Source organism: Diabrotica virgifera, chromosome 6 (genome assembly GCF_917563875.1).
Source record: "Diabrotica virgifera virgifera chromosome 6, PGI_DIABVI_V3a".
Lineage (NCBI taxonomy): Eukaryota > Metazoa > Arthropoda > Insecta > Coleoptera > Chrysomelidae > Diabrotica > Diabrotica virgifera.
Window position 1 is genome coordinate 217,115,357 of NC_065448.1, and position 17,047 is coordinate 217,132,403.

The 17,047-nt window shown below is 31.5% G+C and overlaps 1 protein-coding gene across 1 annotated transcript in view; it reads left to right on the top strand.

Annotated features, from left to right (window-relative positions):
- Window positions 1-15,152, top strand: part of LOC126887242 (adipocyte plasma membrane-associated protein Hemomucin-like) — a 48,674-nt gene extending 33,522 nt beyond the window's left edge. Inside the window, exons 4-7 of the mRNA XM_050654649.1 lie at window positions 1,193-1,361; window positions 2,710-2,903; window positions 5,816-6,030; window positions 8,508-15,152. Coding sequence (XP_050510606.1) covers window positions 1,193-1,361; window positions 2,710-2,903; window positions 5,816-6,030; window positions 8,508-9,305 — 1,376 coding nt within the window. The 3' untranslated portion in view covers window positions 9,306-15,152. The remainder of the gene's footprint in view (window positions 1-1,192; window positions 1,362-2,709; window positions 2,904-5,815; window positions 6,031-8,507) is intronic.
- Window positions 15,153-17,047: the final 1,895 nt, after the last annotated feature.

Below are 17,047 nucleotides of genomic sequence, written 5' to 3' on the forward strand. Positions count from 1 at the left end.
TAGTGTAGACAGAAACGCATTATACAAAGCCATGGTAGAATTTAGTATCCCAGTACACTTAGTGAGGTTGGTGAAAGCAACCCTCTCAACAGTCGAGTGTAAGGTTAGAGTGGAGAACGGAATATCAAGAATTTTCCAGACACAAACAGGACTTCGGCAAAGTGATAGCCTGTCGTGCCTTCTATTTAGCATTGCCCTAGGGAAAACTATTAGAAAATCTGGAATAACAGCAAGAGGGGCCATTATTAAAAGTGTACAAAGACTATCGTATGCAAATGACATTGATATCATAGCAATAAGAAAGGCGGACCTGGTTCAATCGTTCACAGCATTGGAAGCAGCATCAAAAAGAATGGGGCTACTAATAAAACTAAGTATGTGAAGGTCACAAATAATAACCAAGTAGCAAAACCTGAAGATCTAATGGTTGGAACATATGCTTTCAAAGGAGTAAGAGAGTTTGTATATCTAGTCTCACAAATTAACCAAAGTAACACAGAAACTGCAGAAATTAACAGACTAGCAAATAGAGTGGAGCTATTACACGGGGAATGCTCCTAGACACTTCAGTTTCTTATTTAAATCAGTTTAGTTTGTCCATAAATAAAAACTAAAGTGTCTAGGAGCATTCCCCGTATAATAGCTCCATACTTATGGTCCTTCGAGCCGGATCATAAGTATGGAGCTATTACACGGGGAATGCTCCTAGGCACTTTAGTTTCTTATTTCTGGACAAACTAAACTGATTTAAATTAGAATATTTTACTTTTTCTAAAGCATACTATGGATTAAAGAAACTTTTAACATCAAACAATTACATATTACAAATCAAAACTGCAAACCAAAACTCTGCATCGAAAGCATTTCATGTTTATTATTACATATCAACATTAAATATATTCAAGTGTAAATCACGAATTATTATTATTACTTCCAATAAATAACATTTAAATTTACACAATAAGGTTAAATTTTATTCTAAACTGTAAATTTTGTTATATTGGTAACATGAAATTTGACAACTTGCATCAAAATGACATGAAAAATAGAACACGTTTTAATTTTTCGTCTAGCACAGGAATTGCTTGGAAATAGCGCGTGGACATGCGCAGTTGCATGATCTATCTTGCATGGCTCTTGCCTAGTATGAAAATATCATAATGTAAAACTGTCTTTATATTTTATTTTTTAGGTACCAAGGAAGTATTGGTGTCTCCTGATACAAAAATTAACGGTAAAAAGCCACACCTATTTAACAGTGTTTCAGTGGCAAGTAATGGGGATATTTATTGGTCCGATTCTTCCACCAAATTTCCATTGTACGATTTAGTTTTTGATGTTTTGTCGCATCCTTCAGGAAGGTTAGTACTTTTTCTAACGAACAAAATATGTACTTTTTTGGTAGCCCATGAATTAATTGTTACATTTTTGAATGTTTGAATATTGTTTAAATATTTAATATACTAATTTATGTAGGCTGTATCTCTTAAACGAATAGAGATTTTCGAATGGGACAAAAACTAGTCTATTCCATTTGTATTACACTTTAATATAGAGTAGAAAAAATCATCCTCTAAATATTCATCCCTTAGTACAACCCCTAACTTTATTTTTTTTAATAGCACCCTGTACATTTTTTATAGTTTTGGATGTGGTCTTCTATCGTCTATTCAACAGATTTTTTACAAATAAAATCGGTTCGTAAGTAGTCAAGAAAAATATCAGTTTTATTTTGGTTAATTATGTGTCCCAGACTAATTTATCCAGGCTATATTTCTTAAACGAATAGAGATTTTCGAATGGGACAAAAACTGATCTATTCCATTTGTAATAGACTTTAATATGGAGAAAAAAATCATCCCCTAAATATTCATCTCTTAGTTACAACCACAAACTTAAATTTTTTTAATAGCACCATGTACATTGTTTTATAGTTTTGATGTGGTATTCTATCGTCTATTCAACAGATTTTTTTTTTTAAATAAAACGGCTTCGTAAGTAATTAAGAAAATATGAGTTTTTATTTTTGTTAAATTAATCAAGATAATTAAAAAATAGAATAGAAAAGAAATATGCTTTGTCACTGAAAATGTTACAATTTTATGGTCAAAGCTCTACATATTATGTAGTCAGAAAATAACAATAACAAATCATCCCCTAAACCTAAACCATTTTATTTTTAAAAATCTATTGAACACACGATAGAAGACCATATTATAGACATACAAAACTATAAAAAAATATTCAGGGTGCTATTAAAAAAATCAAAGTTAGGGGTTGTAACTAAGGAATGAATATTTAGGGGATGGTTTTTTCTACGCCATATTAAAGTGTGTTATAAATGGAATAGATCAGTTTTTGTCCCATAAAGTCTCTAGCTCAAAAATTAAGTGACTTATAAAGAAAATAATGCCAGTCCCTATTTTTTTCGGCGAAAAAGTGATCGGAAGCAACCCCCTAATCACCATCCTAATTAAAAGTAGTCATTGACCTTATTTGGTCTTCTTTATTTATGTATTATTATTAGGTTCTACAAGTTTGACCGGCTTAGAATGATTAGTTTTAAAAAAATAGAGTTAAAGCGAATAACGAATTTTTGTAGTTTGGAAAAAAATGGTTTGGAAAAAACACAAACCATATCCCCCTCTTAATGCATGGCCCATGAGACTGATTATCATGTATTTCAATACTAATAACTGTTTATTTTAGATTAGTCCATTACGATGCTAAAACAAAAACCAACAAGGTACTCATCGACAATATACATTTTGCAAATGGTGTTGTCCTTTCGGAAAACGAAGACTTCGTTTTAGTTGCTGAATCTGTCCGTGCCAGAATACATCGGTACTATTTGAAAGGTCCAAAGAAAGGAACTCACGATATATTCATTGACGCTTTACCAGGTATATTATTTTTGTCAATTAACAATAACTATAGTAGATCTAAAAAATAAATAGATAATATTTTAAAGAAGTCCATAATGCAAGAGGTCTCAGGTGTTTTGAAGAACACAACGGCGAATATTGGGAAGTGGGAAAGAATCATGTGAGAAAAAAAACACAGTACCCTAAGAATAAGAAGAATAATAAACAAAGTTATTTTTGAAGAAAATAGGAAAGTCTCAGATACAGAATACATTATTAAAAACAAGCTAAAAATGCGAGCATTATCATAACGAAAACTTTGTTTATTTACGTATTTTAATTCATAATAAGGAAAATTCCTATTATGAAAAGTTGTTTAAAATTAAAAATTATGTTTTAATGTGCAATTGTATCATTTTAATTTAAATGTTGTGAACTATAAAGGTACTTTACCCTTGATCGAAATTCATATTTTTTATATACCTCATATAAAATTAATAAAATTTGATATATGATGGTTGCATCATAAATCTTAGACCATGAAGAGCTTTTTATGAAGAATAACTTTTCTTCGTCAAATTAAAAATAAATAGTTATAAATGAAAATGTTGTTGGTATCCATAATTTGAGAAAAGTCTTCAAATATTTTTTTCCGTTAGAAGGATGTAATAATTGCACATATCAGACCATAATTTTTTATTCCAAACAACATTTCATATAGTCGGTTCGTTAAACTCAGACACAACTGGCTAGTGATTTTAGTCAGTAATTTTACCAATTTGGCAAAAAAATAATTACTAAATAGTTAATACAAGTAATATTGCCAATTTTGGTAAAAATTAGCAAAATACAAAAAAATTACCTACTAAAATCACCAGCCAGTTGTGTCAGTTTAGTGAACCGACTATAATAACAATTTTCATTTAATAACAAATGGAACAGTCCATTTATCATTAGGTACTCCCATTAAAGGGGAGGCCGTATACTCGTATAAACCTTTTTAACTTGTTAATAAAGTATTGCTTTCAAAATATACTCAAATTGTATTTTTGAACATCGTATTTATTTTATATAATAATTAAATTCACTATCAAATGTCATTGATATTTTATTAATACTTTATTTAAAAGTGTCAAACTCAAATAATGTAAATAACCTATGCTTTGCTTAACAAATTCAGATTAAACAAGCTGAAAATGCGAGCATTATCATAACGAAAACTTTGTTTATATACCTATTTAACAATTTTAACTATTTAGAATGGGAAATAAGCCACAATATTATTAAAAAATGATTTTTATTAACGTTTCGACGCCCAAATCGGGTGCCGTTGTCAAAATACAAAATACTGCTTATTTCCCATTCTAAATAGTTAAAATTGTAAAAATGCCACAAGAAAATAGCTTCAGAACAACATACCTATTTAAATTCATAATATAGAAAATTGCTATTACGAAAAACTGTTTAGAATTAAAAATTATGTTTTAATGTGCAAGTACATCATTCTAATTAATGTTGTGAACTATAAAGATACTTTACTCGAAATTCATATTTTCTTACATATCTCGTATAAAATTAATAAAATTTGATTCATGATGGTTGCATCATAAATCTTAGACCAAGAAGAGATTTTTATGAAGAATAACTTTTCTTCGTCAAATTAAAAATACAAGAGTTATAAATGAAAATGATGTTGGTATCCATAATTTGAGAAAATTCGTCAAATATTTTTTTCCATTAGAAGGATGTAATTTCATATATCAGAACATACTTTTTTATTCCAAACCACATTTTAAATAACAATTTTCCAATATTGTAAAATAAATAATACATACATGATAAAGATACTTTTTACTGATGAACTTTACTTGGATCTACAGACCTAGCGAGTCTCGTAAATTCCACGGCTTTGCGCCACGCTTCACGCAACCGTATTTGCGTACTTGTGTTTTGAGTTGTGTGCGCTGGTCGCTGGTCGAGTGGAGTTTAGATAATTTACCAAATTTAAATATAATCGTTTCTACTGATTCATTATTAATATAGTATAATATGTATTATTGCTTTCAAAATATACTCAAATTGTATTTTTATACATTTATTACACATATTATTTTATATAATAATTAAATTCACTATAAAATGTCATTTATATTTTATTAATAGCTAAATAATTTAAAATTTAGTTTGACATTCACGAAGTGTCAAACTCAAATGTAAATAATAACATTTGCTTTGCTTAACAAATTCTAATTAAAAAAGTAGCCTACTTCCTAATCAAAGATTTCAGCTGACGTTTAGTGCCTGGTAGGAGATAACCGGATTGTGACGTCACATTTTAGAGTTTGAGGTCGATTATCTCGAAGACGGTTAGAGATATCGAAATGCCGTTTTCAGATTTGGATTCAGAAGACAAAACTACATAAGAATCCATCGATACATCTGCTCTAAGTATTACAGGAGCGGCGACGCAATAACACACAGACTTTTGCAAATTTATAAACGAAAAGTTTTCGTTGAAAACTAGCCTACTTACTAGCAACGATTTCAGCTGACGTTTAGTGTGTCAGCAGAAAATAAAGGATTGTGACGTCACATTTTAGACTTAGAGGTCGATTATTCCGAAGACGGTTAGAGATATCGAAATGGCGTTTTCAGATTTGGATTTAGAAGACAAAACTGCATACGGATCCATCGATAAATCTGCTCTAAGTAGTGCAGGAACGGCAAGGCAATAACACACAGACTTTGCGAATTTATAAACGTAAAGTTTTCGTTGATAATGTACACCAATAAAAATCTGAAACTTTCCTTATTAGAACCATTCTCTGTTAACATCCTAAATCTCTGCCTTCCACAATTTACAAGATAGAGATGACGAATATAGAAAGCGGAAAGGATTCTACAATATTCAATTACATTCCGTTTTAATTCAAAGTTGTTTTTATTTTTAGGTATACCAGATAATTTAGAGAAGGACGGAAGAGGTGGATTTTTAGCATCCCTAATTGAAAACAACGATGAAGAAAACCCAGCTCCATTGTTCCTGGTGTCCCGGTTTCCTCTTGCCAGAAAATTCATTTGCAGAGTCTTTGGCATCGCCCAGCTTGCTTTTGAAACTTTGGATAGATACTATCCCAATGAATTTGCTCAAAAGGCTGTACATTATGTAAGTTTTTATTCTTACTTGTTAAATTTTCTTAAATTTCAAATCGATATAGCAATTTCATTATATCAATTAACTAGTTTTTATGAGAAATAAGCCACAATTTTACTAAATAAATGATTTTATTAACGTTTCGACGCCCAAATCGGGTGTCGTTGTCAAAATACAAAAAATATGAATGAATTAAACAAAAATGTTGTTGCTTAGTAAAAAAATTCTTGTAATAATTTATTTAATCTGACTCATTTATATCGGCAATTCAGACATATATTATACATTTTTTGAAGTAAAAGACTTTAAAATGATGTTGCCAATATTTATGAGTTGCGTTCCTGGTACGACTTTACTGAAAGATAGTTCATTCAATTACATGAAATCAACCCCAACTCAAGTTGTCACAAAAAAATCGTAACATGTGATCTGTCTTTAAAAAGACAACCACATGCAATGGTGACAGTAAAATTCTCACGTTAGAGATTCCATAGCAAATCACGAGGAAAACCAGGAAAAAACCTCGTGATACTATCCCGACATCGTAAGTATTAGGTCTTACTTTAGTTTACTCTCAAAACTAATACCAAATTCTGACCTTAACATATACATGATAATTTTAAATTATAAATAATATTACTAATACATAGATATACAGTGCGTCCATAAAGTAACGCATAAAAATTCATTATTTCGTAAACCGGAGACTTTAAGAACAAAATCCCGAAACAGGTCGATTTTTAATTTTAAATTACGATTTTTTGGCATTCATATCATACTAGTGACGTCATCCATCTGGGCGTGATGACGTAATCGATGATTTTTTTAATGAGAATAGGGATCATGTAATAACTCATTTGAAAGGGTATGTAATTCTCTATTCAATAATATAAACATTAATATAATTATTTATACAGGATGTCCAAAAAATGTTTTTTTAAATTAAATTAATTGGTACAAAAAGATGAATGTATGTAATTTGTTTAATTCTAAATATATTTTATTCGTGCCAGAAAACATAAAAATGATTTATTTAAAAAATAAACATTGATTTTCGCTTAAGCGTAATGTTAAACTTTCAAGAGGCAGGTGAGTGGCAGCTCTAACATTGAATTTAAGCGAAAAGCAATATTTATTATTTGTCAAATAAACGTACAGCTGGTTCCAAAAAAAACTGATACGACTCTTAAAAAGCGTATTTTGTAGAAAATTGAGCAGTGTACTTTCTTCTTCTTTTTGTTTTTGGTCTCGCTGCAAGGCAATTACCAGCACGATTTATAGGCGATTTTGATGTAGTCTGACTCTAAGCCACATCAAAATCGCTGACTATGTTCTTGTAAAAAGCTTTTGATGAGGTGTGATATAATGAATATGAGTTTAATTATATTTAATTTATTATATTTTGAAGGATAAATACTTATTATTTACATACTGTCACTGTTACTGCCAAATCTTAAAATTGGTCAGATAAATTCAACCTCAAAAAATGGCTGTTTGTTTATTTTATTATTTGTCTGTCATAATAAATATAATATAATGTCAGACCAATCATACACTGCTCAAAATTATCAAATCTTACTAAGAGTCATATCAGTTTTTTTAGGAACCAGCTGTACATGTCTTCTTGTTTTCTGACAAAAGTAAAACGAATTTTGAATTAAATAAGTTACATACATTCTTCTTCTTGTCTCAGTTAATTTAATTAAAAAATTCTTTTTGGACACCCTGTATAAATAACTATGTTATTGTTTGTATTAGTAAATAGAGAATTACATACCCTTGCAAATGAGCTATCACATGACCCCTATTCTAATATAAAAAATTCATCGATTACGTTATCAAGCCCGGATGGATGACGTCACTAGTATGATATATATGCCAAAAAATTGTAATTTAAAAATAAAAATCGACCTGTTTCGGAATGTTTCCTAAAAGTCGCTGATTTACGAAATAATGAATATATGCGTTACTTTATGGACGCACTGTATAAATAATACTAAAATATAAAATATGTACTAACTGGATATGTTATTGACTTACTAATCGTGGTATTTTCTTTCTATTGACTTCCTCTTTTAGTATGGGTAACCACATCCTACTACATTCTACCGAGGAATTAGCCGCTTTTATGCATTTAGCATAATTAGAGCCGCTTCTTTGATTTTTTTCTTTTTAGTATCTGATTCTTTCAGGACTATACTTGAATCTCTCCACTGAACTCTATGTTCATTATCCCATGCATGTTGACATATTTGAGATGTATCAAATTCTCTATTTTTAATATAAGAATGATGTTCACTTATTCTAATGTTTAATGGTCTTGATATTTCACCTAAATAAAATTGTTCGCATTCACAAGGCGTCGAAATGTTAATAAAATCATTTATTTAGTAAAATTGTGGCTTATTTCCCATAATAACTAGTTAATTGCAAAAATGCCACAAGAAAATAACTTGCACTTCATTATATCAAATATAATGTCTTTCCAGGTTGGTCACTACAATTCTATAGCTGGAAAATTACCTTCTAAGCGTGCAACTGTTCTTCGTCTTTCTAATAATGGAGAAATAGTTGAAGCTCTCCACACAAGTAATAAAAATGTGTACCTGATGTCTGAAGCTTATCCCTTTAAGGATCACTTGTATTTAGGAAGCCCTGGAAATGATTTTATTGCTAGAGTTCCTTTCGAGTCCATGGGTTGGCCAAAAGCGAAAACTGTTGCCGAACCTAAAGTAGAAACTAAGCAAGTGCCAAAGCAGGAAGAAGCACCTAAAGTAAGAACTACGTCACCTCCACCCGTAAAACAACAAACTACTACCACCACCACTGCCAAACCACCAACTAAACAGACAGAAGCCCCTAAAGTGAAAACCACTCCTCCCCCACCTGTGAAACAACAAACCACAACTCCTCCACCAAAACCGACTACCACTACAAAACCTCCAACACCGCAACCCACTCAAGCTCCAAAAGTAAAGCCCACTCAAGCTCCTAAACCTCAAACTACAACACCAAAACCTCAAGCTACTCAAGCACCTAAAGCACAACCAACAAAAGCACCTACACAACAAACAACCCAAGTTCCCAAAGCGCAACCCACGCAAGCTCCAATAAAGGACAGTAAGCCACCACCTACACAACAACAGACCACTCCTCCTTCTCAGAAAACTACTCCACCAACCAAGCAACAGGCTCAGCCGCCAAAACAACAAACACCTCCTGTTGAAACCAAAAAAAGTGAAGGTACTAAGGCGGTACCATTAAAAGAACCCAAAATTAAAAATTAAAAGAGTTATGTATTATTTTCGTCAAGGTTGTGGATGTGAGAGGCTAACAAGCAACATTTTACAATAGTTCAATAAATTAAAAATATGTACCTTTATAATTATCTGAAAAAATAACTAATTATCGACTATGTGCAATAATATTTACTAAAATAAACATCTTTTTATTTATAATAAATATTTTATCCGAATTAGGTAAACAACGATGAAATTTATGAAAATATTGTAAAAAGATGCTTGTGTATCAGAAGAGTAAGTTTTCTTGTAATAAATGTATGTACCAAAAGTTGGATCATTATTATCCCACCTCCGCTCAAATTCAAATAGTGTCACAACTAAAAAAAAAATAAAAACTGTTTTATTGCGCCAACAGTTTAATAAAACTACAAACTCTTGTCTCAAAAAGTGTTACGTTTATAGTTCAACTATTTGTCGTTAAGGTACGATTCCGACATCGACAGCAGACGGCAGTTACACGTATTTACTTTGCACTATTAATTTGTATAATTATTTGCAACTGACGTTCTGCCGGACAGCAATTGCAGTTAGATGTCGGAATCAGTCTCATACAAATTAATAGTGCAAAGTAGTGACGTCTGTCATGGCGACAACTGCAACTGCCGTCGATGTCGGAATCGTACCTTTAGATAACACTAGAGTCATTATATGATTAACCAAAATCAACGGTGCACCGAACATAAACAGTGTCACATATCGACTTGTGCACGGCATTTGTCCATTTAAGATGTATATAAAGCGGCGTTTGTCTAATTAAGACAGTATATGTGATTACTTTATTCAAAACAATCTGCGTATGTGCTCAAGAAAAGTGACACATTTATCACTTATTTATCTTTCTTTTTGCAGTATTTTTTGTTTAATGCTGTTACTTATATTTAAAGTTACATCATTAAAAAGTATGTTAACCAGATTATAATAATGATGATTATTATATTCTGTATTGCAAGACCCACTTTTGATAAATAATGTTTCGTACATTTTTCGTTATTTTATCTGTATAGTGTCACAACTCAAACAAATATATTTTTTTAATATATTATTTGCACAATTAATACACTATTTTGTAGAGCTTCATAAACCTTTGTAACTGACTAAAATAGTTATTATATTAATTTTAACAGTTTTTGAATTAAACCCGGAAAATTTCTAGCACAAATTTTAAACGTTTTCTCGATATTTTGCTTTTTTGACTTATGACACTGAGCGGAGGTGCGTTATCATTCTACAAATTTGTTTTAATTTTAAAACACAGCCATATCACAGCCTATTTTTTGAAAACCATTACACGGTAGAATGCGTTTATTCACAGCATCCGGCTACGCGAATGTGTTTTTGTTTTACAAGCTTGTCAATCATGCAGTGACGTAACTGCAAAGTTTTATTTGTTGTTAACTGTAACCGTGGCATTGTGTCATTTCTAAAGTTCAAACCAAACCCTCTGGCAGTTGCCAAAATATTATTATTTAAAATATTTTAATGCAAAATAAATAAATATAAAATAAAATGTTCACTATACAATGTCGGAAAATACTAACCTAGAATAACAATTGTAATTTTACCCGTTGACAATGTGAAAGTACTGTCACGATCGAGTACTTTTGCGTCAAATTATCTTTATTCGCATCATTAATTAGTTATCTATTTAGCGTATTCTATACGTCAACCACTTATGCATCCATAAGTAGAAGTTGCTTTAATATGCAACAACAATAATACTCACGAACGTACCTTTTTTTCTGTCACTTCTAACTTTCGCGAGAATTCGATAAACTATGACGCACTGAAAGAAGGGTTTGGTACGAACAATACTTTACCGTGTTTGGAATTTGCCTGTCTGTATAATATTCTCTACTATAATAGCCATGTTGCCAAGTAGTATGTTGGCTTACAGCCAACCTTATGCACCTATTCTTTGTGTAAGCTTGGGAATCTCTTAACACATTGCGTGCCACGCCTTAATCGGAATAATACTCTCGGGGGCCACGGCAATGAACGTACGTGTATATCAAAAATGAGCGACGTGCCCCCTGACAGAACATCAGTGTCTCTCATATATGAGCGACGTGGCACGCAATGTGTTAAGTTGAATAGTACAGTAAATAATTCCTTTCTGTTTTTTAAATTAAACTATAATTGTTTTAGATCCTAGAACATTTGTTACAGATGTTTATATAGTAGATGTTTTGTGTAAAATCTTCCGTACTGATACAAAGTACTATGTACAACGATGCGTATTACGTTATGTTTATCACTTGGTCTTGGTGAATTTTTCGTTAAATCTTAATAAATAGTTTTTTCTCGGTAGTTTAAAAAAGCACAAGTCTGTAACTTGTTGGTTATATACAGCGCAGTTTTTTCACAAACCTCAAACAACTAAAAGAAAATGTTATTCACTGCAATATTGGATAAAAATAAGATTTGCGGTAAAGTTTGTTTAGCAGAAAATGGTTGACTTCAAATGGTGCGGTCGTAAATATTATTAAATTTATCTAACTTAGTCCATTGTTAAGACCGGTCCGGAGCGATAAGCGAACGAGGTAGCCAGAGATGGTCTTTTGACAATTAACACTGACTAGACGGTACTCCTATAATAAAGCAAAGGATCCACAAAATTTTTACCTGAAATATGTAAATGAAACATATTTAAATTTTACCTGAAACCGGGCCTTTTATACTATTATCGGTTAACTCAGGATGTTTTAATTGAAGTCAACCATTTACTGCTAAATAAACTTTACTTATTTTTACAAAGTACTTCCCCTTTTGAAATACTACCCAAGATATTCTCAAAATACGTCTATACAGCTACGTTTCAAATGTCTTAGCTTCTTAACTGATGCCTCGATCAATGTGCATACTGCACATACCATTCCTTCCTATTCCTTTGTGTTTGGCAATTGTTTTTGATATTAAGTAATGATAAAAAGTGTAGCATATCATTTTTACCAATTATCTTTTTATTTAAAACAATTTTTATAAATATGTATACCAATTGTTTGTGTTTTTGGTTAATATATTGACTAAACTTCACAATACGAACTCGAATTGACAGAATTGAATTGATCCGTTCGATCTTAAGCTGGGCCAAATAGAAAAAAAAATGAATACTTTACCTTGTGTTAGATGATCAGAACTGCTAATGTAGTAACTAAATTTTCACATAAGAGTAGGACTAAATGATTACAATTTATAGTTCCTAGTTTAGTAGTATTAATACTCTCCTCATCATATTGTAGTCATACATTTGATGTTACTAAAAGCTAACATTGCGTGGGTTTTTAAACCACCAAAATATTTCCTTTGAGTTATTTGGTAGTAGCTTAACAGTAGAATCTTGTCCAGATTTGTCGGTTACTCTTTAATCTATGTAACTGTTTAAATCTCTTAAATGGATAAGAAAACTTATGTGTTCTAACCTAGTGGTAACGAAAACTTTCATTATGTAAGTACTAGCATTCGCAATTATCAACGATCTTATTGTTCTATCTTGAAAATGTGCGTGCTAGAGATTTCATATAGATGTTTTGTTGTATTCGCGATGTGCAAGTACTTGGAGGGGATACGAGAAACGATCGTGCGCGAATAGCGGAAAAATGTTGCAACTTTCTTAAATAATTCATCTTGTCAATTGAAATTGTCAAATTGACGTATATTTCATACCTACTGTCATTGAAGAAGAAAAATTATATGTTACTCCACAATATTGATATGATATGCAATTATTATATAAAAGTAAATTTATTAATTGTATTTTGCTTGCAGTACTGCATTTTAATAATTTAATTTTATTTACTACATACAATTGTTTACCTTTTAATAACATAACCTAAATCTTACTTTTTCTTCTTATAATTTTTTTGGGCTTCGGCCTTGACAATTAATTATCCAGCAACCAGGACCAATATGATTGGCCAATATAATTAAAAGTGTGAAAAAAGTTGCCGAGCTATGAAACCAGGTGTCGCTTTTCCGAACTTGCACGGTCCCAATACTACTCTCTGGTCATTGACAAAATTTTTCAGTAGAAGAGGAGACCTCTTTCAATCCATATATTTTCTTCTACTTCAAGCATTGCGAAAAGTGAAGATTTTGAAAAGAATTTTATCGATTTGTATATAAAGCATTAGTTTCATCTTTACATGTAGTTCTTGCTCCACTGTGACACCTACATAGGTGTATAGTCTTATCTGTGGAAGGTGTTGATTTATTATACTAGTTTTTTGCTGTAAAAAGGCGAAATATGTTATCTTTTTGTCAAGAAAGATATTTACTATCGCCACCTTGTGATTTAACTAAGAAATAATTTGATATATACATCCCCCTAGGGGGTGCGGCCCAAAAGATCAACTGTCATCAAGACGCCTAACTTCACGCGCAACTTTGATACATCCAAAATGCATAGGTACCAAGTTGGATACGACGCTATCATATTCACAGCAACTCGCGTACATAATATTAAGAAAAATTAATATATAGAATATTATAGAATCTTATTTAATGATGTATCAAAGTTGCGCGTGAAGTTAGGCGTGTTGACAGTTGAGATTTTGGGGGCAACCCCTGCATAGGAATCTTGTAGATTATAAGGTCATTATAAGTTGCCAGTAAATATACATTAAACTTTGATGTAGATTCCACAAATGTATGTCATTAGACTGACATGCAAAATCAGTAGTAACTCATTCTTGTCTGAAACTATTGTTTATTCTAATAATTCCACATAGCCTGTGATTTAATTTATACTTTGTGATTGTATACATATATCATTCCACTTCTAGATAAATGCACACATTCTCAAATATAGTTTAAAAAATTGAACTAAAAGAAACGTACATGCCAGAATATAATAATATATTAATAATAATATTGTTTTGTTTAATATCTATAGAATATTTATTTTTAACGTATTTGAATACAATAACTTATTCGCTCATCCCGAAGAAAAGTGCCACAACGCAAAAAACAATGTTGTTCTGCTATTTCCTTGTGGCATTTTTATGATTAACTATTTAGACGGGAAATAAGCCACAATTAAATTGAAAAAATAATTTTATTAACGTTTCGACGCCCAAATCGGGTGTCGTTGTTAAAATACAAAATACTACTGAAAAAAAAAACAACTTTTTTTTTCAGGGGAGACAAATATGGATTTTTTATATCTTAATTTAACTGTAAGTTTTAAACGGTAACTGCTAAAATTTATAAATTAAAAACGAAGAATATGTATAATGTTTCTAATTGTGTAAAAGGCAAAACAAAAAACTGCGATATCTGCTTTAACAAGGAAAAAAGGATCAAAATTTTAAGTTATGTCACTTTTTTTTTAAATATTGGTAATTTTTTTAAAATTAAAGAAAAATACATAGGGCATTTCTCGAAATGCAACGGTTCTCGTGATAGATAACGACACGTTCACGTCGAACGTCAGAGAATAACTGAAAAGTGTCATTGTTGCGGAATAAACATACATATTCATTTTACTGCCAAATTTTCCACTTTTCCTGGTAAAAGTATAGAATTTTTGGAGTGAATTTAACAAGAAACTGGAATTATGAGTTTTTTTAGTTGTGTCACTTTTCTTCCAGATGAGGGTTATGTTTTCAAAGACAACGTAGAACATTTCTAGTAAATAGGTAATAATAGTGTATTTCATTTGGAATTTTTTGGTGCTTTTTTCGTATTTATAGGAAAATATTGTCTTTGAGTTGCAACTTTGTTAAGCATACATTACTATTCACGACATATATGTAATTTTTTGGTGTAAAATTGTTCGTATTTTTTGTACTTTTTTAAACCAGTTATTGTTGAAAATAAACCAAGTTTTCATAATGTTTTCTTATTAATACCGTCACCATTAAGACATGCAGAATAAACAGGAAATCTTTTCCACATGAAAATCCAAGAAATATCTAAATAAACAAAACACAAGGTATGCGGTCTACCTCGAGGGTGCGATCTACCTGAAGGATTTGCACAAAATAATGAAGGGCAAGAAAACTCTTGTAGAAAAAAATATTTATTGAGTGACGTTATTTCTTTTTCATCTTATTTTTTAATGGGTATCCGTGTTTGTTAAGCGTTGTGTCAATGATATTTTGCACATTCTTCGATAACACCACAACTTATAGCTGGTAAGTCTTTGTTCAGTTGCCTCCGTAATTGTCCAGGCTTCAACTTCATATAAAAGGACAGAGAATACGTAGCATATCAATACTCCTATGTTCTAATTTCTATTCCCAGTTTTCCATTGCATAATACTGCTTTCATCTTATTGAAAGCTCTTTTTCAACTCTATTGAATGCTTTTTCTATCAGCATCCCGTCCTCTGCACTATTTAGCCACAACACCACCAATGCAACCAAACTGTAGTATTGTCACACACCCGCTTGCATTTTTCTATATAGGTAGTGTGACCAACTAGTCCGAAAAATCCGGGACATGGCCCGAATTACGAAGTCGTGTCCCCAAGGCTTCCGGGTCATCCAAATTTTCAACGTTTTGGTAAAATTCTATTTTGGATACATGATTCTTCTATGAATTCACATCAAATTGAATTGGTGGGACGAAAAAAATTATAATTTTGATGGGATTAAACTACAATTGGTTATAATAATAATTACATTTTTATATTTACCTAAGGTTACTTGAACGACACAGAATAAGAGATCTCTGTAACATACAAGATATAGTACGGTGGGGAAGACATAGACGACGAGAGTGGAATCAGCATATGTGACGAGAATGGACAGCGAGACAATTACAGCCTGTATAGCCACATAGGGATTCGAAGCCAACAGGCAAGAGACCAATAGGAAGGTCCTTTAAAAGGTGGCGAGATAGCTGGCAGTCAACATCACAGCTACGAATACAAGCTCAAAATCGGTTAAGAACAGGCCAAGAGGGCTAATATAAGAAGAAGAAGAAGGTTAATTGGAAATCCAACGTCAGTTGATTTTCTAATTTCTGTTTCCTTTTTTGAGAACGTTTTCCGGATTGGAAATTGAAACGTCAAAAACTAACAAAAATGTAATTATCATTATCGTCATCATTCAATCTTCGCTTATGTCCTCTTCTTGTGCCTCTTGCATCAAATTCCTATGACAACGTTTTAGATCATCAATCCTACGTGTTAGTGGACGACCTCTGCTTCGAATTATAACTTTGATGTTCGAGAAGGAGTTTTTAAAAATTATTTATTTTCAAAATATAACTTAACAACTATTTTCAAAATACGAAACAACAGAAGTGTTACGACAAACTTACAATATGAATAAAATTGAACAAAAGCTAGAATGATCTGAAAGTCCCTCTATTTATAAGGTACATACTATTGCTGGTCTAGTTATACAATGCTATTGCGTAGTTTCTCGTATCCTAGAATCTGCAGAATCCAGTGGTGTAACTTTCGTTAGGCATCATCTCTTGGTCTCCATTCCAGTATCCGCTTTGTTCATCTGTTATCTGTCATTCGGGCCACGTGATCTGCCTCATTACAACCAATTGTGGCTTAATCCCATCAAAAATATCGTTGTCAAGATAAACATGTTAAATAATCAATAAAATGCTGATATTAAAGTTCTATATTTAAAATAAATGGCCCGATTTTCATTGAAAAGTCCCGTATTTCAGGTATTTTTTTTTCAGCCTTATTCCGAATTCGACTGAATTGGACTTGGTCACACTATGTATAGGCCAGGATCCTTATTGTAAGGACTGCCCTATAA